The sequence below is a fragment of the Cyprinus carpio genome, chromosome A21, assembly GCF_018340385.1.
Source record: "Cyprinus carpio isolate SPL01 chromosome A21, ASM1834038v1, whole genome shotgun sequence".
Classification (NCBI taxonomy): domain Eukaryota; kingdom Metazoa; phylum Chordata; class Actinopteri; order Cypriniformes; family Cyprinidae; genus Cyprinus; species Cyprinus carpio.
In genome coordinates this window covers 17,487,245-17,510,253 of record NC_056592.1, presented here as the reverse complement: position 1 = coordinate 17,510,253, position 23,009 = coordinate 17,487,245, and the positions used below count along the sequence as shown (strand labels likewise).

Genomic DNA, 23,009 nt, shown 5'->3' with positions numbered 1-23,009 from the left:
AAAGATGCAAAAAAAACACACTCCAAATGGGTCATTTTTGTTTTACGAAGAACCCTAAAATGTCCTCATAGACACATTCTGTGCTGGCAACCACACATTCAAAACAATAAGCTGTGTGAGGTGACGTTATCATTTAAACAAATGATTTACAGTGCAGGCACTTGAAGCACTCCAGCTGAAACTCGACTGCATTGATTTTAACTTCATTTTAATGTGTAACTACGTGGGAAAGACAGAGTAGCAAACATCGCACCGAAATGTAATTGGCTCTTTTGGTGAGTCCTGTACGTGTAGGGTTCATTGACTTCGAGCACAACCTTGTATATATTTCAGAAAAGCAGAGGTAAAGCGTCTACACATGCAAACATCAGAGCTAGTGTACAGTCAAGCTGTGTTGCTCCTGGTGATTGTTGAGTCATCCTGGAATGTCATTTAGAAGAACTATTTTTGTAATAAAATTGTTTGTTTGTTCAAGAAAACATACATCAATGGCGCAGGACACTACCAAGGGTTTTTGACGTCTTGAATTAAGTAATGGAGTCAGAGTGACATCTGTTGGTGAACAGAAGAATTACAATTATCCCTTCAGGCATTCACAACTTCACTTTATTTCCAAATAAACAGCATATGAAGTGAATGTAAATTAATCATTTAATATTTTGTTTACAAATAAAGAAAAGCCTATTAAATACAGTTAGACAGGTTTCTCGTTGCAGGATGGTTTGTCCTGTTGTACTGAAGTGGTCTTGGGATCTGCAGAGGGTGCATCCGTTTCTTTACTTCTCTCTCGACCAAACTCAATGATCAGTGGCTTTTCAAGCAGCTTGTAGCCATTTAACAAGTCGAGAGCTGCTTGGGCACTTTTGACATCTGTGAAACACAAAAAAAATGTTTATCCAGATCTAATATAACAGGTGCATTCAAGTTCCAAGAGGTTCGGTGTATATATTTCCTTCCCAATTCCCTATTTTTTGGGAACAGTTAGAAATTACTAACTGGGCAGCAGAAGTACATGTCATATATATATATGACTTTTAAAAATATCTGTATTTGCTGCAGTGGTTTAGCAAAAAAACTGTAGCTCCAGTAGCACTTCATGGTGGAGAGAAGCAATAGGAACAGAGCAGAAAGGTCTTGCATGAAGCATGTTTGATACTAGATAAAAAAATCATTAGAGGATATAGCACTGAGAGATCATGACAATAAATGACTCTGAGTGCTGATAGTATGCTATTCACTTTAAACTGCAGAAACGGTAAAATGGTGCCAACATTGTCATTATGTCCTGCGGTCCACGTTTGAGAACCAGTCATATTATATAACAGGCTGCAAAGTGAATTTAAGCCCTATATGGTGGTCTGTTATGGGGATAATAATGCACAACTTTTGTAAAGTCTTTCTCTTACCAGAAAATGTAATGAAAGCTTGGCCCTTGAGTCGGCCAGTTAGCAAGCGGTACAGAATGGGCTGTGTGTCGTCTTTCTGAAACCTCGAAAAGAGAGAAACCAGCTGAGCCAGTGATGCCCGTGGACTCATGTTCTTCACGCACAGGACCTACACACACGAGAGGGAGACAGAAATGCATTCTGATGTCTAGAAACATCTTCACATATACTACCATTCACCAATTGGGGTCAGTAAGATCAAAAGTGACAGTAAAGATTTCCATTTCAAGTTCTTTTGAACTTTCTATTCATCCAAGAATTCTTAAGAAAATGTTTCAGAGTTTCCACAGCACTACTGTTTACAACATTGATAATAAGAAATGTTTCTTGAACACCAAATCAGCATTACAGAGTGATTCCTGAAGGATCATGTGACTGGAGTAATGGCTGCTGAAATTCAGCTTTGCCATCGCAGGAATAAATTACATTTTAAAACATATTAATATAGAAAACACTTATTTTAAATTGTAATATTTCACAGTATTACTGTTTAACTGTATTTTTGTTCAAATAAATGCAGCATTGATGGGCATACAAAAAATCGACCCCAAACAGTTGTGTATGTATATGATACAACATGATATTATATAGCTCAGCGTCTAAATATTGTATTAACATATTACAAAGATATCTTACTAATGCATTATTTACTTCATTAACATTTCTCAAGCAGTTGTGTTGCTATTATCCACACTTACATTAGATGGCGTTCCTCTCTGGTAGTTCTTAAATCGTGGAATATTTCGTATACCCTCTTCTGTCTCCCGATTGTTCTTGATCTCTTCATCTGAAACATCCTCTATCCTCCCACTCACTGTAACAGGCCCATCATGACCACGGACAGAAGCTGCACTTAGTGTGCCAATGGACTGGCTTAACGTCACTTTCGTAGGTATAGCCCTCTTTTCTTGAGGCTGTGGTTGGTTGACGGTGTCTGACACGGAGCTTGGTTCTGAGCATATGTGTTTGTTTTTGGTTGGGCTGGAATCGTGGACTGTGGGAGTTTGTGATTGGTCTGTTTTAGAGCTTGGTGATTCAGAATGGATATTAGTGGCAATTTTTGGTTGAGGCAAACACTCGGAAATATCAAAAATGTTTTTGTTCTGGTCTTCAAGAAAGTCTTTATAGAAATGGTCCATTGCTTTGGCGGATGTCGCCCCCTGCTGGCTGACCGGTGACTCTGCGGATAGAAAAGACAGCAAAGTATCAAACAGGGACAAAAAAAGCATCTAAATGTAAATCTACTTAGTATTACGGTTTTCTCTTAACCTCTATGGTAAAGGGCAGTGAGGAAGCTGCTGCGGTCACTGCCTTGAAAAAGAGCCTTTTCGATTTCCATCTCCCTACGGGATAGTGGCCGACTGCTTGAGAAACGCTGAGGTCTGGACAGCAGCTCGGCATGCGCTGCCATTTTATCCCGGATGACCTGCAGGCGCTCATTCCTGACCTCAGGTGCAATGCAAACCCCTCTGTCCTGAGAAAATTGTGAATTGGGTCATTTTGCATTGGGGGACCTACAGCTGACATCCTCCCCCCTTCAGATTTCTCACTATGCTTACAATTCAGAATCTCTACATTGAAAACATGTCATGCGAAACCTAAGACTAAAATTAAGATAAGTGTCAGACCTTCCAAGAGCTTTCTGGTTGATCCCTGCATCTCCACAGCTCTATTTCAGCATCTGTAAGACCCAGCTCTCTCAGAGTGGCCAGTTCCTGATCCCCGTCCTGCAAGGCCTGGAACTGGGACAGACTCCTTACACCAGCTGCCTGTTCCCCGAAAGGCTTGTATACTGCTGCTGGAGCAAAGCATTTCTTCTTAGCGATACACCTATAACAAATAAATATGAAAACGTGTGAATATTATAAACACACACACACACACACACATATATATATAATTTAAATATATTAATCAACAAATTTTAACCAGTTTATTTTTTTAAAAACATAATTCAGTAGTACAATAACCAACACAGATGGGAAACACCAACATCCAAAACAACTTCCTGTAATGTGTGCACTAGATTAAAAATTATCCATCAAAATTCTTAATAGCTAATAGTTAACTGACCGGTCAATATTTACATCTGTATCTAGTTGCTGTAGCAGCAGATTGTGTAGTTGTCTTTGGCCCTCTGTCTCTTGTTCTTCAGGGATGGGCACATCATCGCAGGCATGACGAGTAATCCTGAAAATCACAAAACACATTTCTGTTAACTGTTTTTCACCTTTTCATCCCAAAAACAATGAACTATGAATTCTCCCCAGCCCATATCTCTCCAGATGTTTGATTTATTTTTGTTAATTCTAGCTATTCTAGTTTTTTTGGCCAGCATCAATTAAAGACAGCACATCCATGACACTATCATGATTTGTAAATACAATTCAAGTGATACATTTGAATACAACTCGTATATTTTATTTTCTTGCAATCATCGCACTCCTGGGTTTATGAGGTATAGTAAATGAGCAGCTGAAAATTAACATGTCCAGTTGCTTTATTATTCACTTTATTCAATAAAATTCTATATTTTAATTTAAAAGTTAAAATAAATTTTATGAAGTGTTTGTTTTATTTGCTGTAAATGGTCGAAATTTATTTCTCATTTCCTTAATTTTTCACTCTTTGCAGTTAATGGTCCTACACACACTCACAGTCTCTAAATTAATCTCATTAAAACCAGACAGAAAAAACATTAAAACTGCACATATAATAACTCTATATACATACAATAAAAGAATACAGGTTTAAATGAATTTTACATTAAATCATTACGTGCGGGTAGAAAGTAGAAAACGGCAGGCACGTTTAAGCACCATACAATAAATGTGAGCGTTTGTGTCACAATCAGCTTGCGATGCGACTAGCTTTATCGACACGAGAGCCATCGGCTCTTCTTATATGTCACTGAAGGAATAAGTCTCCTCAAATCAGAATGCGGTCATAGTTTAATATGCAAGTAGTTTCATATCAAAATCAAACATTAAAACAGCTTTCAATCCTCCCTTACCGCTGCATGTTTACGTATAACCGCACTTCCTGTTTCAACAGGAATTACGCTTCGTCTGAAAGGATCATGGGAGATGTAGTTTAAATCAAATGACAAGTCAAGCATCGCAAAGCTATGTAAATAGCATAATAGCATATCATGACAAACAAAAATGATTGGTAAGAAAAAAAAAAAAAAAAAAAAAAAAAATATATATATATATATATATATATATATATATATATATATATATATATATATATATATATATATATATACACTTTTAAAACTGAGGAGGTAGTTCAATTTATTGTCTGGCAGTTACCACGCAATTAAAATAAATAAATAAATAAATCAACCTCACTAAACACAACTCATTAGTTTCACAAACAGAAACTAAGGTGAACATTTTATGATTTAAAAAAGCAATATCACAACATTTTTTTGCGTGCCGTTTCAATGGGTGATGATTAAAACTTCCAAAGCTGCAAAAACAGTTTTTCTTTTTTAAATTGCTGAAAACTGGAAAAAACAAAACATTACAAAAATAAAAAATATCAACAATAGTGACACAAAAAAAAAACGCAAAATAAAACAAATAAAATAAAATAGATAAAAAACAAACAAACAAAAAAACTATTAAAATTAAATAATAATAAAAACACAATACAATAGAGGGCCATTATATTACACAAGATTCCTTACACAAAGACTTTAAATGCAGAGCAAATGTCTTTATAGACACCAAAATCACATTCACATAATTTTCCATTTCTTTTAAAAAGACCACAAAGATGGGTTTATAATTTGAATATTTGCATTTGTGAATGTAAAAAAAATTAAATTGATAATAAAACAAATATTTCCTTGTTTGGGGTCTGAATCAAAATACCCAAATATAATATTCCTAATTTTTATTGAGAAGTCTGGCAAAATCTTAGACTTAATAAAAGCATCAATATCATTCCAAAACTTCTGAGTATAGTGACCTGACCAAAAAAAAAAAAAAAAGTTTCATCAGCATTCAAACAAAAAGAACTTGTTAGCTCAATGTCAGTTCTAAACTTTTGTAAAACTTTCTTGACAGGATAAAACCTATGGATCAACTTAAAAGACACTTCTTTCGCTTTGTTTGTTTGTTGCTTTATAATAATCTAAAAAGAAAATGAAACCATCACTATAAATATAATCATATAATATATAAACATATCTAATACTAACTGTATATTAATAGAAATGTGTCTTTTTTGCATGAACCCTGATTGTGTTTTGTCAATGATAGAATTCAAAACATGTTTAAATCTTTTTGCCAGGACTAAAGCTAATATTTTATAATGATCGTTCAATAGTGTGACCGGACACCAATTATCTATGAAGAGGGGATCTTTATTTGATTTCAGGAAAAGAGTTATTAGGCCTTGGCATAACTTTGCTGGAAGTAATGTTTTCTCTATACTTTCTTCATAAACCTTTAATAAAAAAGGAGCTATAATATGATGAAACATCTTATAAAATTCTGAACTAAGTCCATCTGTTCTGGGAGATCTGTTGGCTTTTAAAGAATTAATAGCTTCCTCAATCTCTTTTAATGTGATAGATGCGTCACAAAAATGCTGATCTGAAACACTCAACTGTTTTATGTACAGAATGAAAAAAGGTTGGGATAATTTAGAAGCATCCAAGTTGCTGTAAAATTTGGTACAGGACTTTGCAATACTTTTTGGGTCCTCTATGCAGAATTTTGTTCACCCTCCTCAATCCATTTCCTACACGATCCAACAAAATGCCCCTTCAGCTTTATATATATGGTATCTAATTTGTGTTGTAAATTCACCAATTCTGCTTTCTCACAGTCAAGTCAATCATCTACATTTGTAGATAAAGATTTGTGAGTTTACGTATTATTTATCTATTTTTTTCTTCTTCATTGCCAAATCACTATAACATTTTCTAATATATTTGCCAATTTCATACTTGTAAAATCCCAGTAGCTAGCTGTTTTCCTCTTTTTTTTTAATGATCTTAATGATTTCATATTTCACCTCATTATAAAAGAGAACCGAGGTGTTAAGTTTCCAGTAAAAGAGTAAAACTCTTATGGTCAGATAATGGTGATGGCAAAATATCAGTAAAGTATTGCATAATTCCTTTGCAGCTGCAAAATCAGGTCACTCAGAACCCATCATGGTATTGACGTCACAGCCACGAGAAATTAACATAAGATCGCCCACATTTATGGCCCTCACAGTCATGGAGAAACTATAAGGAGGTTAATATTATTTTTAAGGATCAGAAGAAGAGCGCAGGATTATTTTCGTCTGTATCTAGATGTGGGGGAAATCCATCAAACGCTGTGCCGTTCCTGGCTGTAGGATCGAGCCCGTGTCTCTGCACAGCATCCCAAAGGATCCCAGCATCAGAAACGCATGGCTGAAGTTTCTCTTTACCGACGTTCCTGATCGTTACAGTCCGACGTTAACAATCTGTTCAGCGCATTTCAGCACGGACTCATTTGTGAACCTATCACAGTTTAACGCAGGCTTTGCGAGTAAACTCTTACTGAAGGAAGGGAGAGTGCCGACTATATTTGACCCGACTCCAAACCCGTGTTTAGTAAGTAAGACTATTTATTTATTACACGTTAAGAAGTTGGCTGACGATATTACATGAAACTTTCATACAGAAACCATACTTTATAAGCCTCTTAGCTCCTTATCGCTTCATGTTTCCTATTGCATCCTTAACTTCCTGTTTCAATAGGAAGTTAGTGAAAGTGAAGCGGATTATGGGAAATGTAGTTAAAACCAACGGAAGGGAAGACTTTTTAACGGGGATGTCATGGAAAATAGGAATGTCTTTGAAAAACCTGAATTGTGAACAGCTTATGCAAGTAAAATATATCACTGAATAAATTGTGTTATATTCTTTAAAGGACATGAAAGTCATGCATTGTTATAAATTGCCAAATAAACTTAAGGGGTTCATTTCAGGGTTCTTTACAGTATGCTTCATAGAAACACCACTCTATAGTTATCACATTTCATGAAAAGACATTCTCACATTTAGACATAGTTAACCCTGAAGCACAAGAAAATTATATTTATAAGCAAACTTATTAATTTAATATGCCAATACTATATTAACATATGACCGGCCATATTTATGACTCGCCCAATGCCCACTCACAGTGAAACAATATTCTTCCTCATGGAAATGACGAATAAGTCAGCCGATAACATCATGCTGGAAGCAAAATCTGATCGGTAGCACTTTTCACTATCGAATTATGCTACCATCTGTTTTAATGGGAGGTAGCCAAATCTGACCGGGTAGCACAAATCGTCAGAGCACCGGCATAGATCTGTGGGGGTCTGCATACCTAAAGTTTATTTTTAAAGAAGTCCCTGAAAGTTACAGTCCGAACCTGTTGGATTTGTACCTTACCGCTTCATTTTTCTCGTTGTATGGCGACTTCCGGTTATCATAGGACGTGTAGGTTGAAAGGATTATGGGAAATGTAGTTGAAAACCGACATTAAAAAAGTTGAAAAGAAGACATTACAGACCTCTGCAAAGAAATGTGTTAGTTATCAAGACCCGATTACTATTGATAATTATATACAATAACTTTCAATCATGAGGGAGCAAATATAAAGGAGGGAAATGAATCTAAACACATTTTTAAAATGCAGGGGCATGTAAAAAAAAATGTAGGCCTATGCAAGTGACCCCTAAATACTGTGATCCTTTTGCAAGGGACCCATTTATATTGTGAGAGAACTGGTATAATATTATAAAAATATATTTTTCCCCCAATAAATAAATCTAAACAATAATTTAACAAAATAATAAATATCGTAATTTAAAGCCCAAATAAGTTATATTTATTTGGCTTTAAATTACTTGATCTTTTACTTACTGTTTAAAAACTATGACTGTCAGTGGAATAAAATAATCACTGTTAATCTTCTCATTTTCACAGATGAAGAATGAAACTGTAACCACATCAGGTTCAGTAAGTGTTAATTTTTTATTTTTCAAAGATTCCTTAGTGGCCCTCTTGGCCCCAGTTTGAAAATTCTTGCAATAGGCTTTAATTGTTTTTATACGGCTAATTATAATCACAGCCATAACCCTACCTGCCACTAAACAGTCTGCATTTTAGACAAAAAAATTTTTTGAATGGGGCCCTAAATAAAGTTTTTTTTATGCTTTTGCATACTTTAGGTGCATTTTGTCTCCAAACTATAGCTAAATAACCTTTCACATTCAGTTACAAGCTAAAAGTCAAGGCAAACAATGAATGCACATATGGGGCACCCTCAACTCATGCAAAAAGACCACAACAGTTGAGCAGCTCCAAACATCCGGTGCAACTTGACGTCATTAGGTTAGGTGACACAGGGTGCTATGATGCTTCTAGGTTCTGTTATCGTGGTGGCACATTGGGCGCCGCTGCTGGCTCGCGCTACACACACACACACACACACACACACACACACACACACACACACACACACACACACACACAGAGGCTGTGATTGACACACTGAAGGGGTGGGGACGCAGGGTGGGGTCAGCAGCAGGGAGAGGCGGAGGAGAGACTCACAGCTCGAGCCCAACCCTGAAACACGGCAACAAACACACACTGAAAGACGACCGGGGCGACGGAAAGAGGGTTTATTTCTCGACGCCGGGGATATGATTTCTGTGATCCGCCGAGGCAACGAGCGCATCTTTCTCCTCTAATACTGAGGTGGAAACACTGACATAGAGCTCACTATTATTCAAATATCACCCCGCCCGATCCGGTCGACCCCCCCTTCACTCCACCCCTTCACCGCCGCTTAGATACCGAGATGCACACGGAGACTCGGAACAAAAAAGTAAGTCCGTTTATCGTTCGCTATCGATTCATTTGCAACGTTGCCGGTAGCCTCTGACGGCTGTCGCTGTACGATTTCCATTCTGCAGGACTCCGCCTGAGTTCCTCATCTATGAGTAGTTATCCGGTTTCGGTTTGCTCGCCGTTAACCGAAATGAACCGATAACATCTGATCTGCTGTGTGATTACTTCACGCCTGTGCATGCGGCTCTTAGCCCGTACTTATCCAAAAGCCCCATAACGATAGCGCTGGTGCATTTGAAATACTTGTGCAACTCGTGACAAAGTCAGTGTGTGGCTCATCTGTCAGAGTCGACGCTTCTCTGCATTGCTGTTTTAAAGCGGCGAAGGCAGGAAGGAAGCGCGCCGAATGCAGCTCGCTGGAGAGACACCATCTTAGCTGCTTTCTTAAAGGGACAGCAGCCTTGCATTTGCATGGGATGAAAAATTATGTTATGTTGTTGCTGCCCTATAATCCTATATGCTATTGCCTTTTGTCACCATCTTACACATTTGTTGTGTGTATTGTAACTGTGGTTTATTTGTTTTTGCTGTACAAAAGTATGTACTAGAACTTTTAATGGGTTACACTGTCATCTAGGAGATAGGTGCGTATATATATATGTATGGTCAGCTTGTCACTGTCACAAAATAAGACCTAACAAGATGATCAGTCACCCAGCACATAGCAAAGGGGTCTTCGATCTGAAGGGCTTATTTTGTGATTTGATTGGCTGGTTTCAGAATATGTAAGATCAGTTATACAGCAACTGCCCAGACAACGGTCATTTATATATATATATATATATATACAATCAAAAAGTATTTGTAAACATCCAGCTTATTATATATGATTAAAATGGCCAAGTATCCATTTTGATTCATACCTCCAAAGATGCATTTTTAAAGGGGTCATATGATAAATTTTCCTTTCTCTTTGAAATGTTACAAGCTCTTGGTGAATAAAGAAGATCTGTGAAGTTGCAAAGACTGAAGTCTCAAATCCAAAGAGATATTCTTTATAAAAGTTAACACTCGTCCACGCCCCCCCTGAAACGGCTCGTTCTAACACACCCCCACATCTCTACGTCAGTATGTGGGAAGATTTGCATAACGGCGCCCAGATGTTCACGCAAAGAAAGAAGGCGTACCTTTTATTCTTGTTATAGTATTGTTGTTGCTGCCGCCGCCATGTCGTATAGATGATGTGTGTTTCAATGTGAAAGCGAAACTACTTTGTTTGACCTTCCAAAAGAGGATGATATCTGCTTCGACATGCCTGGGGCTGATCAGTGCTGGTCGCTGAGGAAATACATCAACTTTGCACTGTGGATCGCTGAATAGGCTTTCACCGTGGACGAAGCGGCGTCCAGCCCCGGGTCGTCACATGTGTTTGCTGCATGACCAAGGTAGGCTCCTTCGTAGAATCCGCTTGCCGCACCGTTCTGGCCAATCACAGCACAAGTCGCTTTTCAGAGAGATGAGCCTTGTGTAAAATGACATGTTTCAGAAGGCGGGGCGTAGAGGAGAAACAATAATGTACAGCATGTGGAAAATAATGTGTTTTTTTTTTTTACCTTAAACCGCATAAACACATTTCATTACACCAAATACACAAAATAATGTTCTTTTTAGCAGCATCATATGACCCCTTTAAGATATAGACCTTAGTCTAATTTTTGACAGAAATGAAAGCAAGCCTGTAAGGTATAGACGTACAGTGCATTCAATGGATTGTACTGTTTTTAAACACTATACTTATTGTTTAGCTGATGAAATGTCTTTCTATCCCTCATGGTCTCATTTCACCCGGATTAAATTCAATGTGATGTCTAACCTGACTGAGGTCTATTGCATCTTTTAGTCCAGTGGTTCCCAATTCCATTGCTCGCCCCCCCCCCCACTCCCCACTCAACACAAACCGTACTAATCTACCATCAATTAACATGTTAATTCTACACCACTGTAAATACCCTCATAATTGAACATCAACCAATAGACAACAAAAACCCAAGTTTGAAGGGAGCGTCTATGTTCCATTCAAAGGGGGTCATGAGGACTGGAATTGAGAACCACTGTTTTAGTCTACCTCTATAGTACTACCTGTTAGACCGGGGTCTCCAAACTCGGTCCTGGAGGGCCGGTGTCCTGCGGAGTTTAGCTCCAACTTGCCTCAACACACCTACCTGGAAATTTCAACTACAGTAGTCAACATTTAAAGTGGATCAAAACCTTTCATCAAAGATGTCCTAAAACCAAAACAATACCCGTTCTTGTCTTAGGACAACTTTGATAAATTTCTTTGATCCACTTCAAATGTTGACTACTGTATACGAACTAAAACATCTATTACATGTTTCATTTATTATTGATTAGGGTTGGAGCTGAACTCTGCAGGACATTGGGCCCTTCCAGTTTGGTGAATGTGTTAGACCTAATTAATGTAATTGTCCACCACTTTTTGCCTTTAATATGGTATATTCTGCAACTGAGCTCATTCTTGGGAACAGTGTCTCCTGCGTGAGTTATTGACAGAGTCAAGGAAGTGAGTGGACAGATGCATTATCATTGGAGGAACAGAAAGTGCTCTGGGTGTGCCAGACAGCTGGTAATCATTAACATCTATGGACAAACTTTGTTCAAACACTCAGCTACCCTCTGTAGGCCTCAGTCTTTGGGTTTTGTCAGGGTGACATTGCTTCAGAAGGGTGTTTATAGGATGAGGCATCCACTAGCTGCCTAATCAAGCCAACAAGCTGGGGCGGGGGATGTAAAGTGCATCTGTTTTTAGGAGTTGAGACAGTTAGAGACTGCAACTGTCCTAGAGTACAGTTATTTTTAGGAGAAGGGTGCAGTCGGCCCTGGGTGTGACTGAGGTTGTGTTTTTGCAGGGTGGCAATGGTGCACGCCTAGCAGTTCCTCTGACTCCCTGTCTTAAATCGCCTCTTGTGTTATTGACTGCACTTTAGCGTCACACCCTTAACCTGTCCTAAAGCCTAGCTCTAAAAATGCAATACAAATTATTCAGTGTTCTGTTTTGTATAAACTTGATTCTGTATCCTATGAAGTAGGACACTTCCTCATTAGATATTTGAGGTAAGTCAATAATATGGTGTAATGCCTCAACATCACATGCTTTCTTGACCATTGCCCCCTATTAAAAGCCCATTGTCTTTACTCTATTCTCAAGAATGTTAACAATTTGAGGTTAGGCTACATCTACACGACAAAAAATGCTGTATTACGTATGCCAGGACAGTAGTTGGCGCTGTCACCTTGTACCTGTAGGGAAGTGACGATTATATGTTGTATATGATGCGTCTCTGCTGTTGGTTGTAATATAATCCAAACAAATCCACACTTTGCTGAAGAAGTATTAGCAAACTCTTGAGCAGCAACAACAGTACCATGTACTCCACCACTGTTGTGTATGTATGTTCGCGCTTGCCTTTAAAATCGACACATACTGCGCATGTCTACATACCTAACACATACTACGCACGCGCATGATGTCACCACTTTCAAAGATTCCTGTATTGGGTGTTTACATGGGAACGACAATGGTGGCATTTTCAAAAACTTGCACTTTGAAACCCGTTTTCAAAAATATTCAGTCCCCAAAATGCCGTTGTCGTTGTTTAAACGAACAGGCAAAACGCATAAAATGTTTCCCGTTTTTGGCTGAAAATGTTATCGCGTAAACGGCCCCTTAGACAGGCTTGTACTAGGACATTGCGCCACTGACACCTTCTGTTTAGGCCTTATTCTGAATACAGTGTGTGAATACAGACAGTCCAGCTTGTCTTTTATGATGCACTAATACAAGGTCATAAAAGACTCTCACACTCAGTCAGGTGTAAAATCCCTTTATGTTCTTACATTCTATGGCCTGGGGTCAATATTACACCTGTAGATATGAAGTTTTTACTATTGTTCATTGGACAGTCTTGGGAATCAGACTTCATTTGTAGCATTTCTACTTCTGGCTGGGGACTACAGTTGTGTCTATGTGTCACTTTTTTTTAAGAAATGTTGAGTTCATCCTTGTCCAGTGTCTGTTTATTCCATTTGATAGCATGCACACAAACTTTCATCCTTGTCCAGTGTCTGCACTATTTCTCTCCAGATGTTAAAAACTCCAACTATAAAAAATTACTGTAAAAAAAAAGAAAAATGTAGGTGTGCTGATGATGAAATTTGCATCTTTGCATCTCCACTGTATGCATACCCTCGTGAATGCATAATGTACTATGGGCTTAATTGACAAGCTTCAATAGTTGCATTCACATTTTTGTACATGGGTTAGCATTTAACATATCACATGTTTCTGAACAGCATCATAAGAAGAAGCTAAATTAATTAGCATGCTGAGGGATTTTATGAGGGTTTCAAGCTTTTTTAAATTCTTGAAAAAAGGAAATTGTATATTCTAAACTGGAAATTACAAATGAATCAGCCACTGTGCCATCTGTAGAAATGAGAGTTCACTAAATGTAATAATCCAGGCCTAGCTTCAGCTCAGAGAAATGACAATTTTAGGACCATTGACATCAATATTACCATCTGCCCCTTTTTTTAAAATTACACATGCAATGAAAATACAGTTATCGGTAATCTGTAATCTGTAAGTACCAAAAATGAAAGTATTGGTATCGTACTCATTTTGGAAAAACTGGTATTGGTGCATCCCTAGAATTAATCAAGGCAAATTTTTATTCCGTGTTGCTTTGAAATAAAAATGAGATTGAGTTCAGCAAAAGAACTCAAGCACACTGAGAATGTGCTGGATTTTTGGGGGTGCTTATTTTTTTTAGAGGTTATGTATGTTGCTGGAGGCAGAAGAAACAAATGTACCTCAGATATGATCAAGGTCTTTTTTTACTTTGAGAGCTGCCTGAGGAGGATTCAGTTGTCCGAGAGAGCAGAGGAAGTGAGGCACCAGCTTACTGGCTGGAGGGAAAATGAGACTAAGCGAGAGGTTAAAGGGGACGTGCAACGTTATATGGTTTAGCACCCAGACCTAAAGGAAGTAAACCAAGTTAGAGGTGAGATTTTAGATTAGTGGGGGCTTTGGGGTGTGTGTGTTTGTGTGTGTAGTATGGGACTGTAAGGATATTGTCCATGTATCCCCAGATTAGAGGTGATATGACAGAATGACCCCCTACCATTGCGGCACAATCATTAACCAGGGAAAGAATCCCATCCCCATAGCAACCCCTGCAGTTCTGCCAAACTGTCTGCAATGAAACGAGGGAGCGGGGGTGGGGTGCTCGGGGTGGGGAGGGTGTGTCTCAATGTGTGTGCGTGACTATTAATGTTGGAAACGGCATGCAAGCCATTGCTCACAATGTGCAAATTACGTGATTTGGAAAAAAAATTTGTGAACCTTTGTTCCTGTAGCCCCCTCTAAACGCATGCAAATGCTGGACATTTGCATTAGCCTTTTACTGTAGCCTAATTGTAAGGAGCGAGGCATAAATATGTCTCGAGCACATTCTTCCAGGGAAGTATAGACTATCCTCTCAGGTATGTTCTTTGGAACTGCGTCTTGCCCCTATGCCTTTAAATTTGACATCACCAGTTCTCTCTTGCCGTTTTTCTCTCGGTGCAGCTCTGCAGAAGAGATGAGCTGGCTTTCAGAAAGAGAGAAACTTCTTCCTTCCTGTCTGGGTGCTCATCTGCTTCACGGACATTAAATGGTTTGAGACGAGGTGAAATATTGAGGTTTGCATTACATTAGCAAAGCTACATTTCAGCCAAGCATCCTGTGAAGAAACTTCATTTGTGTACGTATGCAGGGCAGACCTTTCTTTTTGAGTACAAGAACTGGAGGTAAAGGAATGAGCATGGTAGGACTGTTGTGTGAGAGTGTGTGAGCGTGTGTTTTAGGGTGGGGAGGGCTACGGGAAGTAGCAGCAGAGTTTGCGTCAGAGGGGTGTGGTGAGATAAGTCCAAGTTCACTGCTATGGTTGGTGACTGTGCCAACCATAAAGAGAAGGTAATACGTGTGCATTTGTTTGAATTTATTTCCAGCCCATGTACACTCCCAGCCTTCACTGTAGCTATTCTTAAATAAACAGTTCACCCAAAAATTATAATTCTGTCATTATTTTCTCTTCCTCAACTTCAAAAAAGACCAAAAACACCCTCAAAGTAGCAATATATTCAAAATCTCCTGAAATTATATGATTGCTTTTGTAATAAACATGCTAAAATGTACTTATCTTTAATCTTGAATACAAAGTGCTAATGCTATTGCTGTTTGATACCATTTGGTATTATTTTTTGCATTGCTTTTTGCAGTGTTTTTTTGACTTGTGTAAGAGTGGTCTGATCACTGGAAGAAGTACCATTCATTGATCATAGGGTCTATTTGAAGCCTTCTTTTTGTCATTTAGCATTATTTATAGGCATGCTCTGATCAGGATTTTTTCATACATTAATACTACTAATACTATTGAGCAAAGATACATTCAATTGATCAAAATTGACAAAAATAATGTTACAAAAGATAAGAAAAGAACTTCTTGAACTTTCTATTCATCAAAGAATCCTGAAAAAAATGTGTCATGGTTTACACAAAAATATTAAGCAGCACAACTCTTTTTAAAATCGATGATAATAAAAACTAAGAAATGTTTCTGAATGATTTCTGAAGGATCATGTAACACTGAAGATTGACGTACAGGAATTAATTACATTTTAAAACACTTTCAATTAGAAATGGTTATTTTAAATTGCAATGATATGCAACGATAACATAAAAAAATTTTCTTGCAAAAAAAAAAAAAAAAAAAGGCAGGCTTACACAAAAATTCTTATTCGAATAGATAGGCTTATAAAGAAAGAGCCTACAATGCTTATTTAGTTTTTTTGAGAGATCACCAATCACATAGAATCAAAAGGAGCGATTATCAGCAGACTGCGATCAGAACCCGGTTGATCGGGGCTCCGCTAGTCTTGTGGCCAAACCTCACTGACATCAATGGCAACATGTTTGATTTGAGAGCTACTCTGGAGATGTTTGGTAAATAATGGCTATTATTTTTGTGATGAAAAGACCAGAATTCATCAAAATGACTGCAAAACACTTTGTGTATGTGTCATGTAAGATTCAAAGTATAAAATAATAATAGATTTTTCTGAGAAGGACACCTTAATAGTTTCAGTGTGCAGTGTTGAAGTAGAGTGGGTTGTCCTTCGTTTAGACCCTTTGTAGGCCCTCTGTCTTCTGCTACAGGCATTCAGTTGGCCTTGACCTATTCAGGTGGTTCTTTTTATTGGTCTCAACTCTCACCTCAAAACTCCTTCGTTTCTCTTTTTGCTGCTTCTCATTTCATCTCCCAGCAGACTCTTCTGAGGCAGGGCCCTTGTTGCACACAGCCCTTTTGTTCCACTGTGACTTGTGTGTGTGAGGGTGACATGACTCTGTTTGGCTGAAGAGGAAGGGTGGAGTTGTAGGCAGCCAAGAGAAAAGATTTCACTGGAGGCCAGTCTCTAATGGTGCTTTTCCACTGCATGGTACGGCTCGGTACGGTTCACTTTTGGGGGGTTTTCCACGGGGTACAGTACCTGGTACTTTTTTTAGTACCACCTCGGTTGAGGTTCCAAGTGAACCGTACCGTTACCAAAACGTGATGTGTAAACTCTGCTGATCACTGATTGGTCGGAGAGATTCGTCACTATCTGTGTCACTGAACTTATGACACAGAGACATAACAGAACCGCTAGATTTAAATCAGCACAGCCAGTGAAGGATGAGCCCACCTTTTTTTAACAACAAAAAGTGGCTGTTTCGTTGTCTGTTGAGGAAGTACAGACGTTCCTCTTGTTGATGGCAGAGGAGCGGATCCAGCGAGAGCTTGATGGGGCAATGTGGAATGAAAAAAATTTTCAGCAGTAGAGGCGTGACTATAATGACATGTGAATAATCCCGCCCACTCTAAAGTGATACTAAACTGCAGTGGAAACCAAACCGTGCCGAGCCGAGTCGTACCAAGCAGTGGAAAAGTGCCATAAGTCTCTGCTTTGGGGGGATACAGTACTGAATTGAAAGACAACCTCTTATTTTTGTAATTATAAACAGGGGTGCACATAAGTGGTCCGCATGCACGACCAAAATAAGAAATGCGCTGTGTACATAAGTTCAGAGCGCGCGTTTGCGTACCGACATGGTTGACAGCTGTTAATGCACAATTACCATTTTAGATAGACAAAATGTACTGTGTAAGATTTCTATTCAAATTGAAAGCATAAATCTAAACTACCCGCTACCATTTTCAAAGCACAATGCAAAACTGTGACATTTCATTCACTGACGCTCTACAGTCGGCAACACTAAACCCGGAAGCGCATACGGCAACCCACCAAAATAAAAGCTTGCTGATTTTCAGTTTGAAAATGATGAAAGTTCAAATTAAAATAATAAAAATATTAGCATTTTATTTTTAAGTTTACTATAAAATAATTGAATTTGTATTTAATACTCACTTTTTATTTTAAAATAAAATAGTATTATCACACTTTATTATTAAGTTTATTATTTTATTAAAAAAAATAATAAATCAAGTGCAATAATATTGTCACTATTATTAATTTATTTTTTTATAGTTATATTTGATGGGTCACACTATGTGCCGTGTGAGGACCAAACCAAATCTCATATGAGAACCAAGCTGAAAAACTTATGTGCACCCCGATTATAACCCATGTGCTGACCCAAAAGGAACTCATTTTTGCATTTTCTGCACTGTTTTTGCTCTGCAGCACATAGGCACACATAGGCACAGATTTTCATAGGCACAATCTAGTCATTTTAATAGGGATCCATGCGATCAGGAATTTTATGTGGTGCAAAACGTTTCCCCCACACAGATTTCACGACTGGTTCAAGTTTGTCATGTTGACCAAGAGAAAGCTGCTTGGTTTGCAAGTTACTTCTGTGTGAGCTGTGCTTCATACATCGCTACATTATTGAAATAGACAATAGACCTTTTTTGCATGCACAATTTTTCTGAAATTTCACTAATGTGACAAGCTACAAAAGTGTGCCAGACCTTACGGCAATTAACAAAATCTAGGCAAATATCAAAGTGCGCTTGTATTACCATCTGAAACTATCACTGGTACCACAGTAATACTTTCTAAGGGCATAGTGCTTAAGAGAGATGCCAGACACAGGGTGGTCTTTGGCCAAAGGGAGGTGTTGTACCTTTAAGAGGCTAACGGAAAGAGCCAGAGGGTAGGACAGAGTCCTTGCACCAAAGCCTGTACTCCGTGTGTGTCACCAAATCCTTTGCCTGCTCATCCCCCTCACAAACCCCATGCAGCTGTGACCTTACATGTGTATCCTCCCCTTCTGCCTCTTTTCTCTTTTCCTTTCTCTCTCTCTCACTCTTTTACTTTCTCTTCTTTTGCTTTTTGACCGATGAGTTGATTACATGGAGGGACACAGTGACAGCACTGGCTGGTACACAGAACAAGATGTGCCTCAGGCCCCAACAGACTGCATTAAAATTACACTGTTCTGACATATTTAAACAGCAGTGACAAACATGTACACGTACACACAGATCTGCACATGCATACACAACCAGAGACCTTATTTTCTTGTCAAAAAAGTAGTATCCCCCTCCAAGTGTTATAGAGGCTGTCTTCTTGCATGAAAACTAAAGGAACATCTCATTTGTTTTCGTAGTTGGTCCTCGAACACCTTATTTGGCAGTGCATGGAGTTAGTGGAGCGGCTCTGAGAAAAGCAAAGACAAAGTAAGTTTACTCGTCAGTCAGTTATTCCCTTAGAGGTTGGTTCACTTCACCGTCTTTAAGCTTATGTAACAGCTGTGAACCTTTATTTGCTACTTTCTATTACTAATTTCATTGGAGAGAAATTGGTATACCCCTGTGAGTGCTAGATGAGTCATCATTATTTTGATGCATTGAACTGATAAAAGTTCTAAATGTATCTAAAAATATATATCTGGAAAATGTTAATTCACATGAGCACATAGATGTCTTCACTCCTCAAAGCTAAAAAAGAATGTGCTGCATTCTGCAGAATAGATTTAACATGAATAGTTGATCATTTATCGATCAAACACTATCCTCCTGTCTTAAGGTGTGGTCACATTCTCTGTGGTTCGTTGAATTTTCTCAGGGGAAATACAGTCATTTCAATAGGAATCCACACGATCGGGAATTTCGCGTCATGGAAAGAAATTTAATTCAAATTATATTTAGAATTTATCTTGTTTTGTTTTTTCCAAATATGAATCGATGAGAACATTCTTTGTTCAGACCAGAAAGTCATACACTACTAGCTTGCTCGCTGAATGTGAAAGTGTGTCACATCAATTAACCAAGAAGCTTACCTGACATCCTTTAGAAAAGTGAAGTGCAAAAAAAGCGCTGTCAGTAGAAGTGTGCGAACTGATGATTGGGGAAAAAATGGCAAACTAATGCAAATGTACACCAAAATGTAAATTATGCAAAAACAGAAAAGGTTGAACAAGTTTTGCCTACTTATTAAGATTAGGTGAAATGTTAGCCAGGCTTCCTCACACTGAGGTAAGCAATGATATTCTATGAGTAGGATCCTTGGAGACAAGATCTCACATCACTATAGTACCTTTATATTATCAAGCTTTGCTATGCACCAAGTCACGAAATCTGATCTTATATCAGTTTCCGCTGTCATGATTTTTGTGTTTACTCTGTATGAGCTTGTGTTTTTTTCCACCTTAGACATGGAATCAACAAATCTCCTCTTAATCTTGGAATGGTTTCACTATTATATTCCCTTCCACCTCCATTTGCCTCAGTCATCCAGTCAAGGGACAAGGTCTTAGAGTGGGGCAGCTCCTGCACTTTGGAATTTGAGCAAAGGTTTTACTTACAGCGGTCAGAGAAACTAGCTATATGACAGCGGGGAGGTGGAGAGGCCCTGCCTTTCCTCCCTGCTGCTAGGAAAACTGTCCCACACTGCTCAGAGAACAACACACACCTCCCTGTCCCCTCCGCATGTACTTCTCCTGCACCCTCTCAACTACTCCTCCTAGTGGGGTCCAGTTGGACCTAGCCGTGGTATGGAACACAAGCCAACGTTCAATCTCAGGTTACACGATTGTGCAACATGCAGCTTTGAACACCCTTTTGGTCCTTCAGAGCTGAAGTTCTACTTCCATCTCAGGGCCTCATGCATTATGAGTTGGGCCCCTTCTGGTTCTAGTAAGTCCCAGAGTAACATTCTCAAAGAGCAATGGTTTATAATAAGGTTCTGCTGACCTTAGGTCCTCTGACGTGTCTCAGTTGATGGTCAAGTTTGAAAAACTGGGATTCAAGCCTGGGAAGCCCCTGATATTTTTCTGGAAGTGCCCAAGAGATATAATGTGTCATGGCATTAGGGCTGGGTTTGTACTGCTAACTGTTTCTGCAACAAATGCAATAGTCAATCAATCTGGTGTGGTTTCCTTTCTTCCAGATGTTTTTGTAAACATCAGGGTTAATTAAAGTTAAATTCCAATATAATTTTTTCAGCCAATACTTCCTAAATATGAGTACCAAAGTATGAAACTCTTTGGGGAAGGAGGGAAGGACAGAAGCGTGTGCATGGTGAGCTATGCAGTCCCGGGCGGCCACTCTACCCACGTCGCACTGGGGTGGGGACTGGTTGCCACGGGGGCTTGGGAGCGACTGAGTGAGAGAGAACTCCATGACCCAGATTGTGATGGTCCCCCCCCCCATCATTTCCTCTCTTCTTCACGTCTTCCCTGTTCTTTTGCTTTCTACTCGATTCTCTGTCTCTGCTATCCTCTCTACTTTGTGTTTTCCTCTCTAATCCTCGATCTTCCTTCTCTCAGTAATAAGAACCCCCTCCTCTCTCCATAACTTCCTGCTGGGGCATAGAGGGACCTGGGGTCACACCCACCCCACCCTCTTTTATTCCTGGAACTACCCACAGCACAAGCTCCCAGGGGAGCCTTTACACAGACATATTTACACACACATACTCTGGTAATGCTTCCTCACCAATACACATCATCATCTCTCCAAAGGATTTGCCAGTGGGTGAATAATACTCTGTCATTGAAGTGCTCAGATACTTCCATATTGAAGGAGCCAGCCATGTGTGCATAACTTGCAGACAGAGCCACGAAGTCATTTTCAGCCAGTTGTGGGTGAATTAAAAAAAAAAAAAGCTTACCTGCCATGAAGATGTATTTTGCATTATATTTTATAAATTAAAAGATAATTTGTATTATATATATGTTTATCCTTCGAGATTGTTGACATTGTTGGTATTATTTAGCAGTGTTTTTCCTTGCATATTTAAAACTGTACTGCTCATAGTGAGTCTTGAGATGAGCCATTCTCCATTCTCCATTCCCCAGTCTAGCTGCACCTAAAACAAAAACATAAGCGGACTTCATATTTTCATCTTGGTGGCTCTGCGTAAGGAATATTATGGCATCATAGATAAACTAATGATAGCATTTCCAGGATAAAGGTCTTCAGCCTTTTGAATATTCCTTAATAGATGTAAAGACTTGTGGCGCTAGATCCTATCCCCCTGCAGAGGCCCGTCCCCTGATTATATTGGCTGAGAGAACTTTTAATGGGTACACTATTCAGTGCCCATTAGAAATGACAGAAAACTGATTTACTGTGTATGTAGTTTTAATATTTAAAATTACTTATGTTATTCATTTTTAATTATTAAGTTAATTGGTAATGTCCTTTAAAGCTAGAAATGGTCAAATGTATAATTTTCCCTTTCTTTGTGGTTCAAGTTTACTTGCATCAGCAAGTGTCAGCCTACATTCTAAAAAATGATTGGTTGTTTCAACCCAACTTTGGGTCAAATATGGTCAAACCCAGCAGTTGCTGGAATAATTTTTTTTATTAAAATTTTAACCCACATTTGGGTTAGTCCCTATTTGACCCAACGTTGGGTTGAAATAACCCAGCATTTTTTAAGTGTATCATTCTTAACGTTTGTCTTAAATGTGGCAGTTCCAATTAAAATAACTGTCTGTCTCCAAGTTTTAATTGGTGAGTGCTTTTTGGACCCTGTTTACAGATGTTCTGCTCACATTCAGTGTGTATGAAGCATTGGTTAACACTGGTTTTTACCAGCCATCTCAGACAACATTAGCCATAAAAAGGAATGCATCTATGTTTGTTCACAATGCATGTGTTCACCGTGTGTCCGTGCCAGGTTGGGAGGAGGAGCACATAGAGGGTGGCCACACCCTAGCTTATGGGGGGCCACACCTCTTTGTGGAATCTACTGAAGCTGGATCACATGACCCCCATTCCCACCCTCATGCCTAAGCGTTACCACATTTCTCTCTCTCTCTCTCTCTCTCTCTCTCTCTCTCTCTCTCTCTCTCTCTCTCTCTCTCTCTCTCTCCACTAATACTGCTGCTCTACTCTGAGACTGGCCTCTCTCTTTTGCTATTCGGTCTTAAAGAACTGGGTGTGACTCTGCTTGGCTCGAAGAGGGAGGCAACGCAGGACTGCTGACTACTCCTCCCTGCTGGTTCATTTGCTCTTTCTCTCCTCTTGTCTTTCTCCAGTTCTTTTCCCACCTTTAATCTTCTGTGTTTCTACACATTTGTCATTTAGTTTCTAAGGTATTATAGAAGTAATATCTAAAGTTTCTTTAGTATAGTCTAGTCTAGGCCTTTT

The 23,009-nt window shown here is 38.8% G+C and overlaps 2 protein-coding genes across 10 annotated transcripts in view; one reads left to right on the top strand and one right to left on the bottom strand.

The window, feature by feature from the left end:
- Nucleotides 1-191: 191 nt before the first annotated feature.
- Nucleotides 192-7,904, bottom strand: rbm41 (RNA binding motif protein 41). Of its 5 annotated transcripts, none has more exons than XM_042711099.1 (7): nt 7,882-7,904; nt 3,519-3,635; nt 3,074-3,275; nt 2,715-2,919; nt 2,144-2,625; nt 1,407-1,554; nt 192-870 (listed from the first exon to the last, which is right to left on the bottom strand). In XM_042711099.1, exons 1-7 carry the CDS (start codon nt 7,887-7,889, stop codon nt 695-697), a joined length of 1,338 nt encoding a protein of 445 aa, XP_042567033.1. In that variant the 5' UTR covers nt 7,890-7,904; the 3' UTR covers nt 192-694. The 5 variants fall into 5 exon arrangements, with proteins under 5 accessions (XP_042567033.1, XP_042567034.1, XP_042567032.1 ...); XM_042711100.1 differs by lacking the exon at nt 7,882-7,904 and adding an exon at nt 4,459-4,531; XM_042711098.1 differs by lacking the exon at nt 7,882-7,904 and adding an exon at nt 4,224-4,438.
- LOC109086681 (Krueppel-like factor 8) overlaps nt 6,657-23,009 on the top strand; it is a 39,854-nt gene continuing 23,501 nt past the window's right edge. The window contains exons 1-2 of one of the 5 annotated variants that reach the window (XM_042711103.1): nt 6,657-7,050; nt 8,419-8,451. In XM_042711103.1, the coding sequence (XP_042567037.1) occupies nt 6,766-7,050; nt 8,419-8,451 (318 nt within the window). In that variant the 5' untranslated portion in view covers nt 6,657-6,765. Of the gene's footprint in view, nt 7,051-8,418; nt 8,452-8,979; nt 9,323-10,608; nt 10,731-11,758; nt 11,930-23,009 lie in introns of those variants that run through there. The other 4 variants (XM_042711104.1, XM_042711106.1, XM_042711107.1 and 1 more) reach the window with 4 other exon arrangements.